The 25,688-nt window shown below is 41.4% G+C and overlaps 1 protein-coding gene across 5 annotated transcripts in view; it reads right to left on the bottom strand.

Annotated features, from left to right (window-relative positions):
* Positions 1-25,688, bottom strand: part of MLLT10 (MLLT10 histone lysine methyltransferase DOT1L cofactor) — a 209,436-nt gene that overhangs the window by 26,129 nt on the left and 157,619 nt on the right. For all 5 annotated transcript variants that reach the window (XM_054020656.1, XM_054020659.1, XM_054020657.1 and 2 more), the window contains one exon: positions 15,741-15,919. In XM_054020656.1, coding sequence (XP_053876631.1) covers positions 15,741-15,919 — 179 coding nt within the window. The remainder of the gene's footprint in view (positions 1-15,740; positions 15,920-25,688) is intronic.

Below are 25,688 nucleotides of genomic sequence, written 5' to 3'. Positions count from 1 at the left end.
TAATGTTGAAATATCACATAAGGGTACAAACTCTTTTAGAGTAGAACTTACACAATTTTTCAAAATGAGGGCCTACAGGTATAAGATTCTGGGGATTTACCATCTCCTTCACAACCTAAATAATGTTGAGCTTTCATTCAGAGTAAGATTCTGGATTCCCTTTTACGTCAATTTGTTTGCTATTCCTTCCACTTCACTACCTCATGGCAGTTAACCAATTTGATTGTGGTAATATCAAACTTAAAAGAAAATTAGTCTTCCTTAAAACCAAGAACCTATATATTGGAAATCCCAAATTAATTCTTTATCCTGGCTGGCACCAGACAGCAGGATTTGATTTAGCAATAAAATCATTATCAAAATTATATTTTGCAGTAGTCTTATTTTCTTAATGTGGGTATTCCAAAATCAACCAACTTGATCCAAGGTAACTACTAATGCTACAATGTAATTTAAAAAAAAACCTTATTCATAATTATTCCATAATATCAAAATATTAGTAGTAATGAGTGAGTTGGTTTTTCAATAAACATTGGTATTTTAAATTCCTAAATAAAGCCCAGTACTCTTTGTTGTTATTCAAATGATGAAACAAACATCCACAATAACCAAGTCCAAGGAATAACTGCTCTCTGAAGGCTGCTTTCAAAATACACTACATTTTATGTGTGGCCTGTAAGCACTTTGCATCAGAAATGAACTTTGAAGCTTGATACAAAGGATTCACTATACAAAGTGATGTACAATATTTTGAAAGTCACACCTAAATATTCAATTTCACCTAAATATTTTTGTTTTCTTTCACTGCATATAGACTAGAAAATTTCACATTTTTCACATTCAACACCATCACTATTGTCTCAGGCAGCTAAATTGAAGTAGTGCTACATTCAGTTCAACCAAGAGGTCAATGTGCCTCAGTTGCCTGGAGACTGATGGTTGCTACAGCAGCACCAGATAAGCCAAGCTAAATAAGCTTCAGCTTGAAGGCAGAAAGCATTTACTGCTAGACTGAAACACAGATGCAGTTGTCTCAGCATGCAGCAGTGTGCAAAATCATGCAAGTGCCTATCAGTCTAGTTGCATGTTCATATAAATATGTGAAGTCCATCTTATTGAAACAAGAAGAAAATATAAACGGTAAAGATTTTAATTGGACCAAATACTGGATTACTTGCAACTATGATTCCTTTGTTCTTCTAGTTGAATCACATGTTACAAGGAATTTTCCCTCTGGCTGTAAATTCCTCTTCCACACTACTCTTCCCCACACACACACACCCAAAATCCTCAGTCATAATGAACGAGAAGAAAAAGTCTTACCTAATTTTGCCTGGAAGTAATCAACAATTAATCAAAACAGGTTTGAAATAATGAACAAATAAATTCATATTCAAAATCTTATTAACATGACAGTTTCTTAACATCACTGACTCATGTAAAATCTCCTGAAGTTTAAATATAATTCGATCAGATAAAAATGTGTTTTGTTGTGTTTGGGAGGGAAGTTACTATCTTGCACTTTCATTTCCTCATAATGCAGAAATCCCTCCTCTCTCATTGTAGAGGGATGATGAGAAATACCTTCTAAATCAGTCAACATTACCTCCACTATAGAATGATACAAGGCATTCCCCCTTTACCATAAACACTCTCATCCCCTGAAGGCCTAGGAACTGAGGACAGAGTTCAGGACCTGACATCTGATTCCCCCATATGGCAGTGTTTTGGGCTGCCACTAGACATTCAGATCAGCCTGAATATTAACAATTTAATTTCCCAGATAAAGACTATGTCAAACTGGAGTTAAGGTTGAGTACAAAGCAGTAATTTACGGGTAAAACATGACAGAAACAAACACTACAAACACAGAAAATAAAGAGGAAAGGTTAAATTTAGAAGAAATCCAAACAAGTTTAGACATGGAAATGCACAGTTAAGGCACCCAAACCTTAACTCTGCCCTGCTGCAACGCTATACAAGAACCATACAATTATGATTACATTACAACATAATAGTGTCATAAGCCCAGATAGGATTAAAAGGATTTAAAAAAAAAAATCTTTTGCTCGTGATATTTCTGCAGGGTCAAGTTAAGGTTTGGGTGCTTTAACTGTGCTCTGTATTTCTACATGTTGACCTAAATTCTGGCTCTTCCTGTAGAGTAATAGCATTTGCTGACACCACCATATCTGGAAATATTGTTAGGAAAATAGAAACGTGAGAATTGCCATACTGGATCTATCAGTCTAGTCCAGTATCCTGTTTTTGACAATGGTCAGCACCATATGTTCTAGAGGAAGGTCCAAGAACCCTCCTAATTTCTAATAGAGTTTGGCTTCAACCCTGAACTATAATGTGTAATCTAGCCTCTAAACTTTGTTAGCATTAATTATTACAACATTGGATATTCTTATTATCCATACCCATTTCTGAATCTTGCTAAATTCCTGATGTCAACAATTTCCTCTGGAAATGAGTTCCAAAGTCTAATTATATATTGTGTAAAAAAGTATTTTTTAAAGTTTTGGGTTTGTTATCTTTTAATTGAATTGAATTTCCTTTATTCTTGTGTTATGAAACAGGAAGAACAGAGGGTTTTCTGGATCTTAGCTAGTTTTTGATCAATGTCAATACTTTGCTTCTCACCCCATGACTAGGAGCCTCTTATGAGGTACCTCATCAAAGCTATTTTGAAAGTCTACATAAATTATGTTCACTGGTTTTCCTTTATCCACTACTTTGACACATTCAAAGCATTCTAATAGATTAGTGAAACATGATTTCCCTTTGCAGGAATTGTGCTGGTTAGACCCTATCATATCACAATTTCCAGATGTATTATTACTCTATTTTTAATTATTCTTCATACTGAAAGTAATATAAATCATCCTGAGAAAGACCTACACAGATGAAGGAAGTAGTCAGTTTTAGTTTTAACATTAGCAAATATTAATGTTTTATTTTGGATCTAAAAGTTATAAGGCAACATACACTATAATTTAAGTAAAAAACCCATAAAATGTATTGAGAATGAAAGGATCATGCTCTAAACAAAAAGAAAAATTTGATATGGCTTGAGGTCATGATGTTCCTCACCTGGAGTACACCCCCCATTTCTCTGTAGTTTAAATCTAGAATTTATTAACTCTAATAATTTTCAAAAAGAAAACTACTAAATTGATCCAAAACACGGGAGCTATGAGTGCAGGTTGCAGAGTGGATATAGAAACTCTCCCTGGTCCCTGGTTTCCAGGGCTTTGGATCAAATAAGGACACATCAGGATGTTAGTAAAAATGATCAAATTCAGGTTGAGGGGCATTTCACCTGTGCTTTTGGGCATTTACAGATGTAGAAATGAGCCAGTTTTCAAGCTCATTCAGGGAGGTCTTAATTGATTGAGATGGCCACTATCTTTATGCTGTAGCTCTAAAATATCAAACAAACAGGTTTGTAACCATGGAAATGACCAAGGAAGGGTTTCCACATTTGTTCTGCAGGAGTAGGATGCTAAGAGGACAGACTTACTTGAAGTCTAAATGAGAGCTACAGTTCATTTGAGAATAGCAAATTACAAAGGGTTGGGAAGATAAGATTCCTATTTGTCTGACTAGCTTCTCCCAACGGAAGAAAAAAGGTCCAAGAGAATCGTGGCTTCCAAAGGCACAGTTTCCGTGTATGAAAAATGAGACTAATCATTCGTGTAGTATGTGCCTATTTCAGACTCTGGATTTGGAGATGAATCATTAGGATGCTATTTTAGACCATGGTTACTGTGCCACAGACGTTCTTTATTATAGTGGATAATCCAAAGAGTGTCTAATCCTCATCTTCAGCCATCATTTGTGGTTGTGAATGATGGCTTGGGTTCAAAATGGGGTACCTATTTAAATTAACATATAATTATAATACAAGGTTTCTGGAAACCTCCTAAGACCTTACTTATCCACCAAACCCCCACCTCACTCAATGCACAGAATGGACCTGCTGTGGGGATTATTCAGAGTTGTGGTATGAATGAGACTGTCATCTCATTTCAATCCTGCCTCTGCAATAGATCCTATGTAATGCCAGGCAAATCATTTAAACCAAGCTTTTCACAGGTGACCGCTAAGTGCATGTTCCTCATTTTCTGGGTGCCGAACTTGAGGTACCTAGAATTCTAAATGAAGTCAATGAGACCAGTGGTCTGAACAAATAAAGTTCTATAAAATGCTATGGTCTCTGAAAAATCAGGCCATGGGATTTCAAACCGGACACCCAAAATTAGTGGATACTTTTGACATTAGCGTCTCTGTGCCTTATTTCCCCATCTGTAAAATGGGAATAATGCCATCATTCCTCTCATAGGTGCTGTGACGATAAATTCATTAATTTATGTAAAAAGAAGAACAGGAGTACTTGTGGCACCTTAGAGACTAACAAATTTATTAGAGCATAAGCTTTCGTGGACTACAGCCCACTTCTTCGGATGCATATAGAATGGAACATATAATGAGGAGATATATATACACACATATGTGTATATATATGTGTGTATATATATCTCCTCATTATATGTTCCATTCTATATGCATCCGAAGAAGTGGGCTGTAGTCCACGAAAGCTTATGCTCTAATAAATTTGTTAGTCTCTAAGGTGCCACAAGTACTCCTGTTCTTCTTTTTGCGGATACAGACTAACACGGCTATTACTCTGAAACTTGTCATTAATTTATGTGAAGAACTCAGATGTTCAGATAAACACCACAGAAACCCCCCCAAGGAAATTAATTTTGTACTCAGAGCAGGAAATAAATGATGCAATAAATAATGCATGGGGCCAGACACTGAATGATGAGAATAAAATGAAATATTGTATAGCTGCTCATTCAGTAAGCACTGTCCATCCTGTACATTAAATGAGACAAGGGCCCTGTGGAAAAAATAGTCTGAGATTATGTAATTAAAGATATGCATATGCATATGCAGAAAGGGGCCAAATTAAGGTTGCCTGGGCAACCTTAATTTTGGCATTTTCTAACTTCTGAGTGCTTGGCTTTGCAACCTTAATGCTCCTTCAGTGCATTTTCCCCTCTGTAATATTACACAAAATGACAACGAAGAACTCACTCTTCACTGTGTCAAAAATCTGTGCACAGCTTTGGTCATGGAGTATCATGCATTCAATCACTCCTTCACCCCTTCATCTGCCTGGCAAGGGCAATATATTAATGGGAACTCTGAGCTGAATCATAGAATATCAGGGTTGGAAGGGACCTCAGGAAGTCATCTAGTCCAACCCCCTGCTTAAAGCAGGATCAATCCCCAACTAAATCATCCCAGCCAGGGCTTTGTCAAGCCTGACCTTAAAAACCTCTAAGGAAGGAGATTCCACCACTTCCCTAGGTAACCCATTCCAGTGCTTTACCACCCTCCTAGTGAAAAAGTTTTTCCTAATATCCAACCTAAATCTCCCACACTGCAACTTGAGACCATTACTCCTTGTTCTGTCATCTGGTACCACCGAGAACAGTCTAGATCTCTTTGGAACCCCCTTTCAGGTAGTTGAAAGCAGCTACCAAATTCCCCCCTCATTCTTCTCTTCTGCAGACTAAACAATCCCAGTTCCCTCAGCCTCTCCTCATCACAACACTCATCATAAGAGGTGTCTCAAGCATTTTGTGATTACTTCCAGATTTGGGATGGAAGGGGGATCTCAAACATAGACCTCTTTCCCAAATGAGAGAACACACAATGCCTTTAGTACTGTTCCGGAGAAGGCAGACATGCTGGCACTTTCACAGATACCTTACAATACAACCTCAGAATTACGAACACCAGAGTTACGAACTGGAACTGGAAGTACGCAATCAGACAGCAGCAGAGACCAAACAAAACAAAAAACAAATACAGTACAGTACTGTGTTAAATATAAACTACTAAACAAATAAAGGGAAAGCAGCATTTTTCTTCTGCATAATAACATTTCAAAGATGTATTAAGAAAATGTTCAGCTGTAAACTTTTGGATGAACCACCATAATGTTTTGTTCAGAGTTACGAATATTCCTGAGGTCTTCATAACTCTGAGGTTCTACTGCTGTACTTCTGGATGGACACAAATACTCCCTGTATGTCTTCGACTCTAATTGCTTTATTACCAAGGTTTTTCAGGAAAATCAAATAGGACCAAGCCTGTGATACTAATAGTTTCAACTTGGACTTGACAGTTTTGATTCTGAAGGTCTTAGAATATTTTTATACAAAGAAGCCTATATGATATGTCTTACAAATGTTTGTATTAAAAAGAGATGTAAAGCTGCTACTTAGAGTTCAGATATTTAAAGTGGAGGTCCATTTTGAAAGAGCAATCCGGCACTCTTATTTAACTAGATCTCCTCAGACCCACCTTCTTTGAGGACTGTATCTGCCAGTTAATCTCCTAATACTGCCAAATACTCAAAGAAAGGTTACTCAAATAAAAATATACAACAACTCGTAGTAATTATGTTTGTACACTTCCCTCTACTAAAAAATTACAGAGTAGTGTTGCAGGTACAGAACGGCTACTATTTCCTCCTAAGAGTTGGCTACATTTCAGCTGACTGATTAAGCCTATATAGAATTCTATTATTTTTTAAGGATGAAAGGCATTCTATACATTATTGAATCATGGCTTTTGTTTTCCATAGTTAAGGTTGAATTCAGTTTTGCATTTAAAACAAGGATTCAACCATTTTGTTATACAATACAGCATAGCTCCTCAAAATTACAATACTTACAGTACTTAATTACAGAAATTACAGAAAAGAATTAATTTTCTGATAGTTTAGGAGTTAAAATTAATTTGAAAATGGTTGACTTAAGAAATTTAGCATCCTGTGTCAGACTTTTTTTGTCCCAAGTCACCTTGCTAAAGAAATAGGATAGACTCCTCAAACTTCCCGTAGAGTTAACACTCACTGAAATCTGATGCATGGCTACACTCTAAATATTTTTTTTTATTTTAGGATTAATAGGTTTTTTCCCTTTAATCATTTTTACCATTATTTTTCATAACTGAAATATTCTTCTTCAGCAGGATTGATGAATAATGTTCTGCTACAGACAAATCTATGAAGAACTGCCCTCGTTCAAAATGGCTGACATCTCCTACTGTTCTCAATTGGAGTGAAGCCGTCAGTTTCTCTTAATCAAAGACACACTTTCAAAATGTTGATGTCCTTCCATTATTCCCAATGCAGGTCAAACTGCCCTCAGGGAAGATGGTGGCCCTTGACAGTAAAAGTGTTAAAAGCACCTGTGATCCCAGTCAAGACAAACCTTACAGGAGAGGTTAGTCCCCCTTACTAGGTTGTTATCTCTGAAGCTCAGTGATGAAAACCCCAGCTAATATGTTCATCCATTGTTGCTAGATGCAAAGCTAGATACAGGAAAGTGGGGGCAGCCTCTCTTCCCCAACAATTTTTTTTTAAATGAACTGTTGGGAGAGATGGAGCCATCCTCTCTCTTTCCAGCTCTCTGTGCCCTCTCACTAAGCCTGTGCCTGGGAATGAGAGAGAGGGGGAAGTGAAACCCTATGACCGTCCCTTTCTATATGCATGAGAGGCTGTGGACAAGGTGCAAGGAGGGGAAATGGGGAAGGAGGATCTTCCCTAAAGGGGCTGGAGTTGCAGCTAGTAGCTGTCTCTCTTCCACTTCTTTCCTTCTACCAGTTGCTCAGTTCAGGGCAGCACAGTAGGGAAGTGGGAGAAGAAAAGGGAACTAGGAAAAAAGTAAACAGAGCAGCTTGGAAGGAAGGAGCAGGGCTCATGCAAAAGCTTTAGGGGAAGGAAGAAGATTCACTGCTGCAACCATCCTGACTGACCGGAGGAGTGAAGATAGTCTGCTGCGTAATATTCTTGAAGATTACTTTCAGTTGCAAGCCACATTTTGTGAGGGATCATGGGTAAGGCTGTGTGTCTATCACGGAGGTCGCGGAAGTCATGGATTCTGTGACTTTCCGTGACTTCTACAGCGACCACCGCAGCTGGCTCTGGGGCTGCCCAAGCAGCCTCTGGGCCAGATGCACTGGCTGCTGATGGCACAGTCTCGGGACACACACTGGCACACACTCCCCCCCAGCGCGGCCAATGGGCACTGCGGAGTTGGCACTCATAGTGGGGGCAGTGCATGGAGCCCCCCTGGCCTTCCCTCCCCTAGGAGCTGCAGGGACATGCTGGCTGCTGGGAGCTGCGCAGAGCCAGGTAGGGAGCCTGCCAGCCCTGTCAACCCTCCCCGGCAGCACCAGCAGGATCCCACAGCACCAGCAGGGGTTTCAGTCCCCTGGCCCAAGGTTTAGTTAGGGGTACGTAGTACAAGTCATGGACAGGTCACGGGCCATGAATTTTTGTTTACTGCCCGTGACCTGTCCATGGCTTCTAGAAAAAATACCCATGACTAAAATGTAGCCTTAATCATGGGCCTTGAACCTGGGCCTGCAGGTCCTCAGGTAGCGCTCAGACCTGCAGCTCACCTGACTGACTGGAGAAAGGGGCCAGTGAAGCTCTAGCTTGCAAAGGGCCCCACTACAAAGCTCCTGACTGGGGGAAGACATCCAGCCCCACCAATTTTCTGGGAAGTTCTACTTAAACCAGAAAAAGGTACAGGAAGTCATCCTAGTGACCAGAGAAATCCTTGGCTGGCTCTACTCCAGACCCTGCCTACTTTCTTGACTCCTGAGCCCTGCCTTCCCACCTGTTCCTGGTTCCTGCCTCCCAGCCTGTTCCTGGTTCCTGTCCTTCTTATCCCAGACCCTAGTCTGTTTCCGCTTCCCGCTTTCATGCATCGCTTCAGGTACCTGTTCCTATACCCTATACCTGATGCTAACTCTGGCTTCAAATCCTGGCTTGATTCCTAATTTTGTCTCTGGTTCTGACCTGTGACTTGGCACCTGACTTTGTCTCCAGCTCTAACCATTGGCTTGGCACTTAACTCTGATCCCAGCTCCAGGCTCCTGACTCTAAACATTAGACCTGACTACCCAGGCCCCGCTCTCTACACATCTCCTGTAGCTGCCTTACAGCTTTGCTAACTGGGAGATGCCTGCTGACGATGAAACTGTAGGTGCAATAAAATGTCTGCTGTATGCTGAAGACCTGGTCATGCTATCACCTACAAAAAATGGCCTCACAGAGAAATTTACTTCTAGAAACCTACTGCAATAAATGGACCCTACAGGTTAATTTGGAAAATAGTCCCTGAACTACCAAAATAGAATCAAATTTTATTACAGAGACATGGAGCTTGAACATACTAAAATTACACATTCCTATATCTCATAATAAATGCATCAAGGAACTTCAGACTGGTTACAAAAGCATTAAAGAAAAAAGTCAACGGATCTTCTATGTTATAAAGAAACCACTAGATACATACAATCTCCCTAGTAAAACTACTGCTAAAATTATTTGACAGTACAATCATACGCTGACTGGGATAACACTCCAACAGAAAATCTACAAGTGCAGTTCTACAAATCCACCCATATGCACAGGAACTCCAGCAACAATGACTACAGACCAGAACTGGGCTGATTTCCCCCATTTAATCAACATACAGAAAAGAATAGTTAACTTTTGATTCCATCTCAGCCAAAACAGCAAACACTCCCTTTCACAACGAAGAACTAGAGCAATGGTTCTCAACCCCGTGGCCCATAGGCAACTTACAGTCCAATCAGCACACAGCTGTGGCCCATGTGACATCCTCAGGGCCATACAAGTAGTATATATATTGTGTGGATGTGGCCCTGCATAACACATACAGACTGAGCTACATATGTGCCCCACAATGGAAAATAGGTTGAGAACCACTAAACTAGAGGATCAAAAAGTACATCTAAATTCAATGGCAAAAAACTCATTAATGCAGAGTTTAGTTTTGCTGGGGTTATGTCATCCCCTTGCAGATTGCTGAGTTGAGTAAAACTCAAACTTCTGAAAACCAGGAAGTGCAGAGTTAAGGTTGTCCCCTGCAGCTGCCCGGGTCCGGGGTCTCCAGAGCTGTTGGCCTCTGCAGGTGATGAGGTGACCCCCAACCTCTCAGCCATGGTGGGAGGGGGAGGACCCCAGCAGGCAGCGGGGGACCCCAGAGCTTCCAGCCGCTGCAGATGCTGAATGCTCCTTCATTCCCATTTTGTCAGGGATATTTTTAGCATAAGTCAGGGACAAGTCACAGGCTTCTGTGAATTTCTGGTTATTGCCCGTGACCTGTCCATGACTTTTACTAAAAAATATCTGCAACAAAATATTACCCTTAGTCATGACACAACCTAACATTAGTGGCAATCTTGTGCCATTATAATGAAATTATGATCTACTTATATATCTGCTCCCTGGGTCTAACAATTATAACTTCCTGCCCAATGGAGCACAAACAATCCTGCTCAATACCAAAAAATACTTAAGATGCCAGAGCATCAGTATACTAATCACTGAGAATATAAGAACAAATAAAAAAAGCAACATGCTAGACTTCTACAGATCCCCGTACAAAACTATCAAACAACCTCATCATAGTAAAATGTGAAAAACTAAGGCAGACTCTGCAAATACAGAATCAATTATCACAAACTAGGTGCAAACCAACAGATATAAAGCACAGTTTAAACTCAGAGGAGCAACTGTGTAGCCAGTATGACAAAGAAGAGATGGTGACAGAGACTATTTGTACTTCACTGTCCAAATGCAAAGAAATGCAAGAAAGCTTATTTCCTCACATTAACAGGAATCAAAAAACTTCTCATCAGAAAGTGAGAAGGAAAAATTGTGCCTGACTTTGGGATAAAGGAAAGACAGCAGCATGGTACATCCTACATAGTAACTTGCCACTGGATGAAGAATGGACAGCAATGACAAACAGACACACAGCAGATGAACCCTCAAAACACACTGTGTATACCTATCTTAAGTGGTCGTATGCATCTCTGACAGATACCTGCGGGGTCTGTCTTTTTCTTATATTTTGGTAACAGTTGAATTGCTTGTCATGCCAATAAAGTCTCATTGAATGTAAATGTATAGTACAAGGAGCAGAGGCCCAGCTAAGGAAAGCAATGGGGAGGTGTGAGATGGTATACCAACCCCACACTAGACCAGGAAGGGTTAATGAGGCCTGTGCGTGTAATCAGCTTTGCCTTCCAACACCTGCAGTAATTGTCAATCCTGGAGAGAGGAGGTAAGAGGAAAAGCCAAGCTTAATGGGGGTTAGCTGGGAGAGTGAAGGATGATCAGCTGGAGCTAAAACCCTTGGGGCAGGTAGGCCTGGTGCAGAACCTTTTTGTTTCTCAACTAGATTGGATCCCCTTTGTTTTGGATCCTGCAAGAGTCAGCTTGGGAAGAGATATGAGAAATGCCTACCTAAAGGCCACTGTAGGAAGCAGCCCAGGGAAACAGCAGAGAGTCTGAACGAACTCTGCTTCATTCAAGGTCTCTGGGCTGGAACCCAGAGTAGAGAGCAGGCCTGGTTCCCCTACAAGTTTGTGTAGGATGGGAGCATGAAGACCACAGAGCCAAGGGCTGGCAGTCCTAATCGCCTGAAGTTGGTCCAAACCTCTGGTGTGAGGCCTCCAGACCAGTGGCACATTGTACTTGGGTTGTCCCGGAAGGGGCAGGACTAAAAGTGACCCGGCCAGAGGGCTGAGTTACAAGAAGCAGCAGACCACTGCAGGGCTGGAAGGACAGTCAGAACGAGATACAAAGGAGAGCCTGCTACACCATGCACAGCCACTGGAGGCATGGTGGCCAGTGAGTCATATTGTCTACAAATGGCAGCAGAAACGGAAAAGAGGTGGGGGAGGAGGGTGCAAGAGTTGTTCCAAGTGATAAATTTTCAAATAAACAATGAGTCTGGAAAGTTTTAGACATGTTCTGGTGAATTTTAAGTTATTTTCTCAATCTTTTTCTCTCACTCTTAAAAAAATAACTAAAACATTCACCAGAATGCATGCACAACTACTGACAGGTGAATGAATGGTGAAGCAGCTGATCAATAATTTTTATCTTTAATATTTAGGGCCCTACCAATTTCATGGCTGTGAAAAACATGTCATGGAGTGTGAAATCAGCCCTCTCCCATGAAATCTGATCTCCCCTGCTGCTGGGAGCCTGGGGCTCCTAGCTGCTAATCTAGCCATGCTGGGGAGGGACAGGAGTTGTCCTTCCCCTGCACAGCCGCTCTTGGTGGGGAGATCAGACCCACATCCAGAGGCAGCGCAGAAATGAGACTGATAGACTCTCACTTGTGCACTGCAGCAGCCCAGGAGCTGGGCTCTGGGCTTTTTTCCCCCTCCCACTTCCGCTGCAGTTCCAGGTACTGAGCTCGGGGCTTTCGGGGCTTCCTCCCACAGCGGCTTCTGATAGGCAGGGGGCTTTTGCTCCTGGCAACAGCAGCCTGGGCTCTTTCCCTCCTCTCCCCCCCCCCGTTCTGCTGCAGGTGCCGTGCCCAGGGCTTCCTCCATTGGGGGCTTCCGCTCCTGGTGGCTGCAGCTGGGGCAGCCTGGGCTCGGGGTTTCTGCCCCCTGCTACTCCAGCCAGGGCAGCTCAGAACTCCTCTTCCCCTCCACCCCCTCACAACCGGGGCAGCCTGGGCTCTGGGCTTCTCCCCTCCCCTCCCACCTCGGCTTCTGCCGTAGCTCCAGGCGCTGAGCTCTTGGCTTCCTTCCCCGGCAGCTCCTCCAGGGGCTGTGGGCTTGCGCTCCTTCCAACCTCGGCCAGGGCAGCCCGGGCTTGGGGTGTCCACTCATGAGCTGCTCCAGCCAGGGCTCTGGGCAGCTGGGGCTCAGGACGTCATCCACCCCCAAGCCACTTCAGCCGGGGCAGCCCGGGCTCGGGGCATCCACCTCCAAGCCACTTCAGCCGGGGCTCAGGGCAGCCCAGATTTGGGGGTTGAGCCCCCAAACATTCCAGCCGGGGCTCGGGGCTTTTGGCCCCCTGCCGCTCCAGCTGGGGCAGCCCGGGCTCGGGGCGTCTCCCCACTGCCGCTCCAGCCAGGGTTTGGGGCAGCCCGGGCTCGCGACTTCTCCCCCCTGCCACTTCAGCCGGGGCTCGGGGCTTCTTTCCCTGTGGCTCCTGCAGGGGAGTGACCCGATAGGGGCTTCTACCCTGGGGCTTTTTCCAGGGCTGGCGCATTCATTTTTCCTAGGGGCTAGCAAACTGCCTGGGGGCACCTACCTTAATCTGTCTCTGGCATGGACTACAAGCTAGGAACCCTTGGCTGGGGTGCTCCCAGCAACATGGGGCAGATCCTACTCACACCTCCACCTCCGGGAACCTCCTCTAACTGCTGGGAGGGTACTGCCTTCAGAGCCCAGCTCTGAAGACAGCATAGAAGTGAGAGTGGCAATCTTGGGAACCCTCCTACAACAACTTTGCAACCTGATCCCATTTTGGGTCAGGCCCCCCCATGGTTACAGAACTGTGAAATATCAGATTTAAACATCTGAAATCATGTAATTGACCAATTTTAAAATCCTCTGGCCATGAAATTGACCAGAATGGACTGTGAATTTGGTAGGGCCTTATTAATATTCATTGTGTTGTCCCATGCCTTATTTTCTGCACAACCTCTGAACCCTGCACTGATTAAACAATTTTTGTTAGAGCTGGTTGGAAATTTTTCATCTGACTGATTTTTCCGACAAAAATTTCCCTTTTTGCAAAACTTAAATTTTCCGCAGGAAATTTCCCACTCTTCTGCTAAAAGTGAAATTGACACAAGTTTTCCAGGAGGGCTGCTGAGGCTGAGTGTCCTGGCTCTCAGCCTCCGCCCCAGCTCCAGGGTTGGAAAAGCAGAAACCTTTCAGCCTCCATCCCAGCTCTAGGGCCAGAGTCTGAGTGCTCAGGCTCTCTGAATCTTTAGCCCCAAGGCTGGGGGAAGGCTGAGTGACTGGGCTTTCTAACTCTTTGGTAGCTGGGCTGGAAGGCTCTTATCAATTTGGCAGAAAATAAAACTGACAAGAGCCTTCTAGACAGACAACTAGGAAGCTAAACATTTCCATCTTTGATGTTTTGTCCTGGTTTGGGAGGATTTTTTGGGGGGGCTGGGGGAGAAGGGATTTCCTTTTTCCTACCAGTTCTAGCTTTTACTACTTCCTGGTTTTTCATAAGGCAGTCATTGCCATAGTATCTGAGTTCCTCACAAGCATTAATCAACCTACCTTCACAACACTTTTGTGGAGTAGGGTGGTATTATCCTTGTTTTACAGATTGGGAACTGAGGTGCAATGGTTAAGGGCAAAATGTCCCCTTTGGGCATCTTAATTTCTGGGTACCCAACTAAGTCTGCTTTTTTTCGCAAAGGTGGTATGGTCCCACCGCTCCAACAGATTTCAACTAGAATGGAGAGTGCTCAGTACTGCCAAAAAGTCCTGGACATCTGGAGTTAGAAACACAAACACTGAGAAGCATACAATTACTGGCTACTTCTGAAAATTTTGATCTAAATGACTTACCCAATATCACATAAGAACTCTGTGGCAAAACCAGACACAGAACCTAGTTCTTCAAGTTCTGAGTGGTTTAGCAAATTTACAAGACCGCTCTTTCTTTCTGCAGCCTCCTAGTTCATTCACTACACATTTTCCAACATCCCCAGTGTCTGAGTCAAGGATGCTACAGATAAACAGCCTTATTTACTACCTAACACTGCCTGATTCATTATCCAAGCTGTGTACTGAATAAAGCATGGGTTTGTGGGGGGGAGAGGGGGGAAAGGTAGTAAGATAATGTAATTAAATACTACTAAGGAGTAAAAATAATTAATTTTGGAACTTCCTAACTTGTTAACATTTCACTTTTTGCAAACTTTATGTTGTTCTAATTCAACTTTTTGTATTGAATTTCCACGTTGTGCGTGTGGTGTTGTAGGGTTTTTGTTTTGTTTTGTTTTGTTTGTTGTTGTTTTGTTTTTTTTAAGGAAACTGAAAAACAAGACATTCAAGCACGTGCATCAGTTTATCTGCCTGACAATGCTGAATGAAGGAATTTTGAGATTCTGTGTTTGGCTTTCAAGGGGAGTGTAGGTTAGAGCTTAAACAAGGAACCAAAAGCGATCACCCTTGGATTCCATTTAAAAACAACAGCAGCAGTGCTCTGTATTTACACAGTGGTTATTCACTAGTAGGTCTCAAAGCACTGCATGAAGACGGGTATGCAAAAATAAAATTGTTTATTGTCTAACACTAATGGCCATAATACTTTTCATTAATATGTTTATCTTATCAATTGTCTGCATTGTGTAATTTCTGATTTATAGTCATTGCTATGAACTACCCTCCTTTTCCCCATTTGTAAAATATATTGGGTTATTTTATTTTATTATTGCTGCTTTCACTCCCTTCCCTTCTCAACCAGGCATAGCCTTCTTTTCGGATTGCAGAATTATGGCATTTTGGGCAGCTAGTAAAATATTTTTAAACAACTCCTACTCATCATTCAGATTAAGTATTTCCTCCCAATCACTTTTGCTCATAATAGTTTTCAGCTCTGGGAAATTGACCTCTTAGAGGGCCAAATGTTATACGCGGGGCTGATGGCAATGCCTGTTATTAAGGTTGTCAGATGCTTCCCATTGTACGACCCTGTTTCCAGTTGCTTTTAAATTCTCCAACTAGAACAATTTGGACTGAAATTTTCCAAGCTGGGAAATCTTTAATTCTTATAAACTGAAAAACAATTTGTAATAATATTTTTACCCATCCAAATGCCTGTGATGATTTACCTGAGTTGTAGCAACAATAGTAGTTACAGAAGGTGTAGCTGAAGGTGACAAAGCCCCCACTTGCTGCAAGTGACCAGAAGCCTGCTGAGGTAAATGAGAACTGGAAACGGGAGTGCTAGATCCTGAGCCAGATACTGCATTAGGAAATGATACTGCTACATCATTGCTGCTATAAATACCTGAAAACAAACAAACAAACAAAAAGTTTTATATAAAATTTCTCTCTTGTATTCATTAGAAGGCGTATATTTACTACAGAAAATTAATCTAGCAAGTTAACTAAAAAAAGCTGAAGTCAAGATTATTTAATGCACATTACAGAAAATTAATGTATTAGGATTTCAAACACAGTGATAGAAATATTCTAAACTCCAGAATATTTCAAATGTCTAAGAAACACTTGTTCTGATTTAATAATATTTTTTTCTAAAATATGTGTGACAGATCAATATAGCTTTTGTACACCATATAGAATACATCTAAATATTAGCACTACCACAATTTTCTGCTAAAATGCTTGCTTTCAAGTGAGCCTATAATCAGTTTACTTCTCCAATGAGCTATAGTCCAAGTTGAAATGGATAAAGAATTGCGTATTGTATTGTGCAACTGAAAATAAATAATTTAAATGAAAAATGCTTTTCTGAAAATAAAAAGATAACCATTATTGTACTACATATATCAGTTTAAAAAACTCAAATGTTGTAAGAGCATTCTTGAAGTTTAAGAAGGGTTCTTGTGTATTTTTAAAATAAAACTGACAGACAAGTCTGAGCACAGAGTAGTCAGATTTGATGGGAGAAGTGGTGCTATTCCATATACTCAAAAACCCAAACGCCACAGAGACTTCAAGAAAAAACACCAAATGCTGCAAGACTCGCGATTAAATCATGAGAATTGGCATCTCTGTGAATGTTAATTTTCCCATAAGAAGTCTTTGGCAATTGGGAGGAAAGAGATTGGGTCTGGAATTTTCTGCTACAGCCAGGTAGTTCAAAAACATTCCTACCATTGCCAGAAAGACAAGAAACAGCTTAAATTTTTCAGCCATTCAACAGTAGGCTTTTTAGAACTGTTAAGAACCTTGCAAAATTAGCAGTAGGTTGCTGAAACTCCTAGTTTAGTTTGATTTTAAGATGGAGAATAAATTTTGCAAGATAAAATGTACTATCAAATAGTTTAATGATCATGGAGTGAAAAACTTCATAGTTATTTTTTCAGAAAGACCAGCAATAGTTTAATTTGCCAATTCATCCAATATAGGCTTTGTAATAAAATATACTACAGTTTGACTATTTGCTGTTTCTGCAAAATCCATTTGGTTTTAGGAGGGAGATGGCTTCTCTCAGTACTTTGCTACACCCGTAAAAGAACCAGATTCTAATACCGTTAGTCACATTCAGTAGCACTTTACTCCAGGAGTAGTCCCACTGACTTCACTGGGACTAGTTTGAAAAATGTCTAACACATTAAACCACCCTATTGTTTTTTAGGGGTGACTCTGCAGAGAGTAATACTTGAGGCTCTGGGCAAAGTCAGCATAAAACATGTGGCTTAGAAGAGTATGCTAAGGTATATAAAAAACAGACGTAAAAGACACATTTTCCAGAATTCATGGATAGCTAAGCATCCATGGATTATGTGACAGAAATATTAAATGTTCTGTATAATTTCTAGAAAACATGAGTAGCTTTCTGATAAAGGCAGTTCTCGTGTAAGTGGGTTATAAGAGCTTTTATGTTGATTCTCACATGTACATCACTTCTCTATACTAACATAAAATGCATGGAAGCAGAAGATGTGAAAATTTGCCCACAAGAAGTTAATACTTCTTACTCTTTAAAACAGAACATGAGGAGACAAATGGTTTGACACTTTGTTTAACATCACTTACACAGTCACTAAACATGGTTTCAGATTTGAAATAAGTCCAAAAATAATGTTCAAAATTTAGAACAAGACTAAAAATGATCTTATTCATGGATCATCTATATCATTGGAGTACATATCTTAATAGAGACAACTGTAAAAAACTTCTCAGGAATGCATACAGAATGCAAGATTTATTGCTGTGCACATTGCATGGATCTACTGACAAGTCTGTAGCAGAGCAAGAGTAAGGTATACAGCAGATTTGTGCATGACAAATTTTGTACTCCCTTTGCTGACATACAGAAGTAGACTTCGAATCTGGGACAGCTAATGGTAACATACACAAAGTAAAAAGAGCTTTAAAAGTGGTTGAGTTCAAATTAGAACTGACTAGCCTAAATTTAGAAAGTGCAGCAGTGAATAAAGGCTGTTCAAGTGGTGTATAGGCCAAATTTAGACAACATACACCCTTTTTATGTTGCTGTTGTGCACTACAGCAAACTTGAGCTTGCAATTCAGGATCTCAAAAAAAAATTAATCCTATCTTTAGAAGCGTGAATGTATTTTGAAAGACATTTTAATGTTTTCCATTTCAGTCCCAAAAGAGGAAAAACATCAAACTCTTGCTATTTGGGAGGTATCTACAATACACCTCTACCCCAATAAATGCGACCCGATATAACACAAATTCGGATATAACATGGTAAAGCAGTGCTCTGGGGGGGCAGGGCTGTGCGCTCTGGCGGATCAAAGCAAGTTCGATATAACGCGGTTTCACCTATAACGCGGTAAGATTTTTTGGCTCCCGAGGACAGCATTATATCGGAGTAGAGGTGTATATGCTGGATTGCTAGTCGGTATGAACACTTTGAAGAAACATTTTCAGGTAGTCCAAGCTGGGAATATTCTTGAGGAGATCAAGACAGGCAAGTCTGTGGACAGAAATCGTAGACGGATGGATGTAATATTATACCTGATGTCTCTCTTTCTATCTTGAGAAATATCTCATTTGAGGTTATGCAAGAGGTCTCTGGTGGAACTCACAGCAATGAAAGACAACCCTGCCTCTTAAGGATGGCAAATTTGAATGGGGGAAATAATTTTGGTTTTCTGAGAACAAACAGCAACTACCACATACATGGTTTCAATGCTTTGATTTCACAGAGACCTATTGTTTAAAAAAACATGTGATCTACTACAATGTACATGGAGTGAAGAGGAAAATGAGTGTGCCTTTTAACAATGGTTTCCTCTAAAATTACAATTAAGGACCATAAAATACACAAAAAGTGATCGGTTTCATATATGATTAACAAAACTTTTCACCACAGGCCACCACAAGCCTGTCAGGATATGTTCTTTTGTCCTTTAGCACTACAGGAACAGAAGATGGGTTTTCCTATAATGAACTTAAAGAACAGAAGCTATTTGTGGACAGTCAGAGTAGGCACCCAACAGCAACAGTATGCAACTCTAGTGGAAGATTGTACTTGTGTTATTTTGATTTCAAACTAGAGGAATACTACATATGATATTTAAATATGAGAATTTTAACTGACTTCAAAGTATTATAGGCTCAGTTCTGACTCAGTCGCAGATAGGTGGTGGCAGTGACATTTATTTTCTATTGCAGCATGGACAAAAGGTGTATGATCATGGAGTCAAGAGAATCAAAATGAAACCCTGGTAACAACAGTTGAAGCATGAGACAGAATGCAGAAATTTGCCTATAAGACAGTGACACCAGCAACAGTATTTCGTTTTAAATTTACTCGAGAAAATAAGACTACAACCTGAAAATTGGGACCACCTTATTTTCTTGTCTGAAAACCAATTTGAAGTTTTAGTTTAGCTATCTATGAACAAGTAATCAATTTTTTTTTGCCTCAGCCTGTGAGCAAGAGTCAGAATTTCAATTCCAGATGCATTTTTGGGAAAAGTTATAGTTTTTCATTTAACCTATTTCTGTATTATCTGAATTTTGCCTATCTAGATGTGATATATAACCAAATTATAATATATTCAAAAATATATGCATTTAATTAAAACACTAACACTAGTAATACTGCAAGATGAGCAAGAAATAGATTACTTAACCTATGACCTTATAACAAGCCATAACTACTCTTGTTTTCAACAGTTTGGGGCCCTTTTCACAGGCAAACCACCCTCATTCTCCATCTGAGACCAACTAACAACAACATTCTCCTTCAGTTCCTTGATGAGCTGGAAGCAAAGAGCTCTCCGCATTTTAAACGTAACAGATATGCCCAAAGAATATGCATATGATAAAAAACAAGAAAAATTTAGACACAGAAAATGTCCTCTCTCCATAAGCCTGAGGGGAGGTGGGTTAGAAATTAGAAATCTAATCAAATATCTTCAGAAAATTAGAATTATAGATAAGTAATTAGCTATCTCTTCTCTAAAAAGACTATGTTTGTTAGATTCATACTAAAAAACTTGAAATGAGTTTCCACAAAACCAAGATTCTCCAATCGTATAGCAACAAAAATTGTACAAGACAGTTTCATATAAGCCAAAAAGAGACCATGGAGACTCACAAATCTCCATCCACAACAGGAGATACGAGAGTTGGGAGAACATTGAAGAGGTGTCAATAGATAAAGGCAGGTCCATATGATCTCAAGATGTGCAAAAACCTTATTTTCTTCAAGACAGATGTATAGCTGGACATTCCTTAATATATTAACATAAATTCAAATACTGTACCAGATGTTTGCTAAGCTGTCCAGAGAACATGAGTATACCCAACATTATTGACAGCCCATGGAAAAGGGTCAGCTTAATAAACAATCTACAAGAATATCTTCCACAAGAAAAACTGGTATGAGAGGGGAAGATACTCCAGTTGGATGATAATCTCCATAAAATTATAGATCAAACGCCACACAATTTGACAAATAAAAATAACATTTGGGGGGAGGGATAGCTCAGTGGTTTGAGCATTGGCCTGCTAAACCCAGGGTTGTGAGTTAAATCCTTGAGGGGGCCACTTAGGGATCTGGGGCAAAAATCAGTACTTGGTCCTGCTAGTGAAGGCAGGGGGCTGGACTCAATGACCTTTCAAGGTCCCTTCCAGTTCTAGGAGATAGGATATCTCCATTAATTTAAGACATTACAACAATTCTCACTTATCTTGAGGGAACTGGGTTAAGATGGGAAGACCTATACTTTCTCCCAATTATCCAGAAAAACCCTTTGGTAGGTGAGCATCAACAGAATTTGATTCTATTCATAATGATTCTTAAACAAATGGCTGTCAGTGTATACATACAGTGACTAGTAAGTACAACTAGTCTTTCTCCTGGTACTACTTGCGGTTTTTGCTTTTCTATAAGGCCCATTGTATAAGAACTGCAGAATTAATATCTCAAGTCTTTGTTGATCCTGATTGGCCAGACGGTCCCAAGGAGTTGTTCAGGATGGACATATTGCCCATGAAGTGAGAAAACTAGAACTGACCTACGGTGTTAGAGAGAGGATCTGTTACAGTGTATTCAACCAAGAAATTGTACAAAGCAGAGATCCCTAAAAATATCATAAATATACTATTTAAGGAGGAGAGAACTTCTGTCTTTCTTAACTCTCCCTCCCTACCTAAGTTCCCTCCTAGCTGCGCAACTGGGCAGCTGCCCAGCAGTCTATCAAGTGCCATGTGCACTTCAGGTGTCCCTCCCCCACACTGCCTTGCTGCTCCTGCCCTCTGCCTTAGAGCTGTTCCCAGGAGCCTCTTGCTTGCTGTGCAGAGTGGGGGGGAGGGACCCAGAGGTGCTGGTGTCTCGGTGTCTCCCTCCCCCCACCCCTGTACCCCATCTCCACAGAGCGGGGGGCAGGGGACACGACAGGGCTCAGGAGGGAGGGAGCTTGCTGGCAGCTGCTGCTGTGTCTGAATGTGCTGATCTACTTAAAAGGGCAGCATACTTAAAGAGGCAACACACATCTCTGTCACACACACACACCCCATACATGGGGTGCGTCTCTGTCACACTGACCTCCCAACATATACTTGTATTGTTACTTCTTGATACTTCTTTCAAAAGTGTGTTATTTTAGTTTTTTGACTGGCCTATGCATTTCATAATTTTTATTTCTCTTATGCTAAAATTTAATTATTTGAGAAGTGAGTTCTAAAATGCCTAACCTGTCCTGGCTGGAGTAATTATCCCTATGGCAACTTTTTAAAAATATATCTATCATATCTAGGTTTCTGGTTTCCATTGGTGGTGCATATCCACACATTACCTCGATATGGTGCACATAACAAAATTCATTCTGCACATGTATGAAAAAAATTAGAGGGAAGACTGCTCCCTACTCATTTTTGTGTACTGCTTGCTGTGTCAAAAATGTCTCTTACTGGAACAGCCTGCATAATCCTGAATGAAATGTGCACTACCTGTTGATCTTCTTTCCAAGAATGACCCTGCCCCAGATTGCCTCACTCACCCAAAATAAATCTCTCAGGTATTTCTGTGATGACCAAGGTCCATACACGTAGTTACAATAGTTTTGTGAAATAAGGTGTATCTGTTAAGAAGTGATCACGCCTAGAAAAAAAGAACAGGAGTACTTGTGGCACCTTAGAGACTAACAAATTTATTTGAGCATAAGGTGCCACAAGTACTCCTGTTCTTTTTGCGGATACAGACTAACACGGCTGCTACTCTGAAACCACTTCTAGAAAGTACATCATCAGTTAAGAAATTTTTGATTTTTCTATCTTGGCCTAGCAAGGAGATTGTGACTTTCTTTTAGATGAAGGATAGTCTGATCCTTTGCGATTAGGTTAATGCAACATGCTCTACACTGGTCTAAACCTTAAGACAACCTGATATATAAAGTTGGTACAGAATGTAGCACCTCCCTCATTAAAGAAACATACTTCAGTGGGAGCATGATGCTTATATTCCAGGCAGAATTTAAGGTGTTGCTTTTGACCTATAAATTCTTAAATGGCTTCAGACCTATCAAACTGACACCCCGTCTACTTCAGTACCATACTGCCACAGTGGTGATCAATGGAAGCACTGGATCCCCCTTAGGATAAGAGAGGGAGTCATTGGCAGGATGAACCCTACAGGCCCTAAGGGGCCCTTAACTTTGGAAGCTATTTTTCCCTTTTGTCTTGGTGCCAAATGATCTGAACTTGGTGATTTTCAGGGCATGTTGCAAGGCCCAGCTGTATAGCCAGGATTTGGGAGAAGAAGGAAAATGACAGGGGTGACATGTAGAAGAGCATTGTTGGGAATTTTACTGTAGCTGGTTATTTTTGGTTTGGGATAGGGAGTAACTGTTGTCCTTACTGTTTACTGACTGTATATCTAAATTTTGAGATGAGTGGCTAGAGCCTAAGACAGGTGCTTTTAAATGACAGGCAGTGCAGTTTGCAACCCCTATAGTTCAGGTTGCCTGACCCTTTCTACTTTAAGACCCTATTTTTACTTGCTTATAATTTTGCCAAACTTACACCATTCAGGTGGACATTTCTGATGCTGATGTCTGCCTCTGACTGATTTATATTTATTTATTTAATATTCAACTAAAACAGTTCAGCCATTTCTGAGAATGAGATTAGGGGAAAATATGTTTTGCCTGTGTTAAAAAAAATTCTTACAATCATTTTGTTGAGATGTTCTAGCACCTTCATACTTTGGAGCAGTGATTTGAAATTTGGTCGGGGGGACACACGCTGGTGTCAGGGATGTACCTTTTACCCTCCTGGTGAAATCCCACCCAAATTTGGCAAAGTTATAAGCCTCTGAAGAATCTCAGTTCACACTTGTTCAGTAGTGATGATTCAGTGTGGACTCCTGTCAGGGCAGGGCAGCAGGAGCTGATGACTTTCCTCTGTAATTGCTCCTCCCAGCCACCCGGGGACACTGTGGTGCCAGAACTGAGAACAAGGAAACTATTCTGTGCTCTCAATACTCCCCCTGCTGGTACCCAGACAGGTTAGGAGGTGGAGGAACAAGCTTTACTTCAATGCAGAGGGGTGAGGAACTGGGGTTGGGGTGCAGAAGAGAGGAAGAGATGAAGGGCAGGCGAGAGATAAGACCCTTGCAGTGGGGAGGCCAGACAGGAATATGAGCTGGGATGGGAGAGGATACAAGTGGGACAGGACTGACAGTAGTCACAGAGTAGTGGAAAGTAGGGGATGAACAGAAACTGAGGAAGAAAGAGTTGGGGGAGAGGGTGGACAGGAGCTAGACTGTGGGTGACCGGAACAGAATTGGGCAGGGAAAGGCTGTAACCACTGTAGCATACTCCCCTACAGAACATGGAAACAAACCTAGGAGTCTTGAGTCTCAACATTCCTTTGCTGTCTAGCAAACAGCTGTAAAACACACTGGCAAAGTGTCTCTCTCCATCCCCCCTCTAGTGGCAGGTCCACATAAAAGTTAGCCTTCAAAGTCAAGTCCAAGGTAGGTAAGGTAAAATACAGACCTGTCAAAGTGTGCATCTCAGGAAATTCATACACTAATCTCAATGTCTCTTTGAATTTAGACTACGCTACTTAATTACTATGTTGCCAGCAAAAGTACTCACCTGTTCTGGGGAGGAGGTGTTTCCTCCTTGGTTTTAGTGGTTTTTTCTCTCTTTTTTTTTAAATTACTTTTAAGACCAAGTAAAAGTAAAAAGAGAGAGAGAAACTAATGAAGTCTATGTAAACAAATGGGTCCCAATATAACACAAACCAAAGAATTAAATCTAGAAACAGGCAGGAGACAATAACTCACAAATATGGGTCTGTAACCTCATCCTAGCTAAATCCTGGCATCAGTGCTCCCATTTTCACCCTCCTCAACCCTCTTGGCTGCCTTTGCAATGTTCTTAAAATCTTGTCCTCCCTCCCTCAGCTTTCTTGACTTAATCTTCTCCTAGTTTTTCCTCCTCCTTTAAATTTTCCTTTCCACAAGGTTCTGTTTTGGCTCCCTTCTTTTCTTGCTCCATATCTTATCTTTGGTGACCATACCCACTTGCATGGCTTCAACTTGTGACTCTCAAATCTACCTCCAAATTGGTCTTCCTATGTCCAGGCTAAAAGATGACATCATTTACCTGTAAATGGAGGCTCTTTGAGATATATGGTCCCTACTGTATTCCACTGAGGGTTTACACATGCACACCATGCGTCTGAGCTGGAGAGTTTTCAAGGAGTAGCGTCCACTGGTCCACGCATGCGTCCTTAGCTCGCCTCGTGGTTTTGTCTGAGGTGATAAAGGGTGGGGTGGACCAACTGCGTCTCCAATTTCTTCTCCACCGCAAATCCAAAAGATCCATAATAGAGGGAAAGAAGGGCAGGAAATGGAATACAGATAGGGACCACACATCTTGAAGAACCTCCACTGACAAGTAAGTATCCTCCTCCTCCTCTTCTTCAAGTGATGGTCCCCAAGTGTATTCCACTGAGGGTGATTAACAAGTAGTACCTAAGTCGAAGGAGGGTGTGAGGATGGAACAGTTGAGCGGAGGACAGCTGCACCGAATGAGGCATCCATCGCAGAGTCCTGCACCAAGGCGTAATGCATGGCAAAGATATGTACCAAACTCCACATGGCCACTCTACATATGTCCCAAAACAGCGCATCATGGAGGGTGGCCCTGGTTGAATCTTGGGCTCTCGTGGAATGGGTCCTCACCCCAGCGGGTGGAGGCAGTCCCGAAACTGACAACATAGTGTAATGCAACCCAAAATCCACTTGAAGATCCTCTGTGTGGAGACTGCCTACCCCTTAACTCCCTTGGCTACTGCGATAAATGATCTAGGAGATTTCCTGATTGGTCTTGTCCTCTGCAGGTAGAAGGCCAAGGCCCGTTGGATGTCAAAGAAGTGAAATTGTCATTCCTCTTCTGCAGCTTTGGAAAGAAAGGAGGTAAATGGACGGGTTGGTTGAGATGAAACTGGGATATGGCCTTTGGCAGAAACTTGGGATGTAGGCACAGGGAGATTTTATTCTTATGGAAAGTGATAAAAGGATGGTCTGCCATCATGGCCCCAAGTTCACCTACCCTTGTTGCCGAAGTGGTAGTGACAAGGAAGGCAACTTTCAT

The sequence above is a fragment of the Malaclemys terrapin genome, chromosome 2 (genome assembly GCF_027887155.1).
Source record: "Malaclemys terrapin pileata isolate rMalTer1 chromosome 2, rMalTer1.hap1, whole genome shotgun sequence".
NCBI classification, from domain to species: domain Eukaryota; kingdom Metazoa; phylum Chordata; order Testudines; family Emydidae; genus Malaclemys; species Malaclemys terrapin.
Note: the sequence above shows the minus strand (reverse complement) of the source record. Positions and strands in the feature narration are given on the sequence as shown.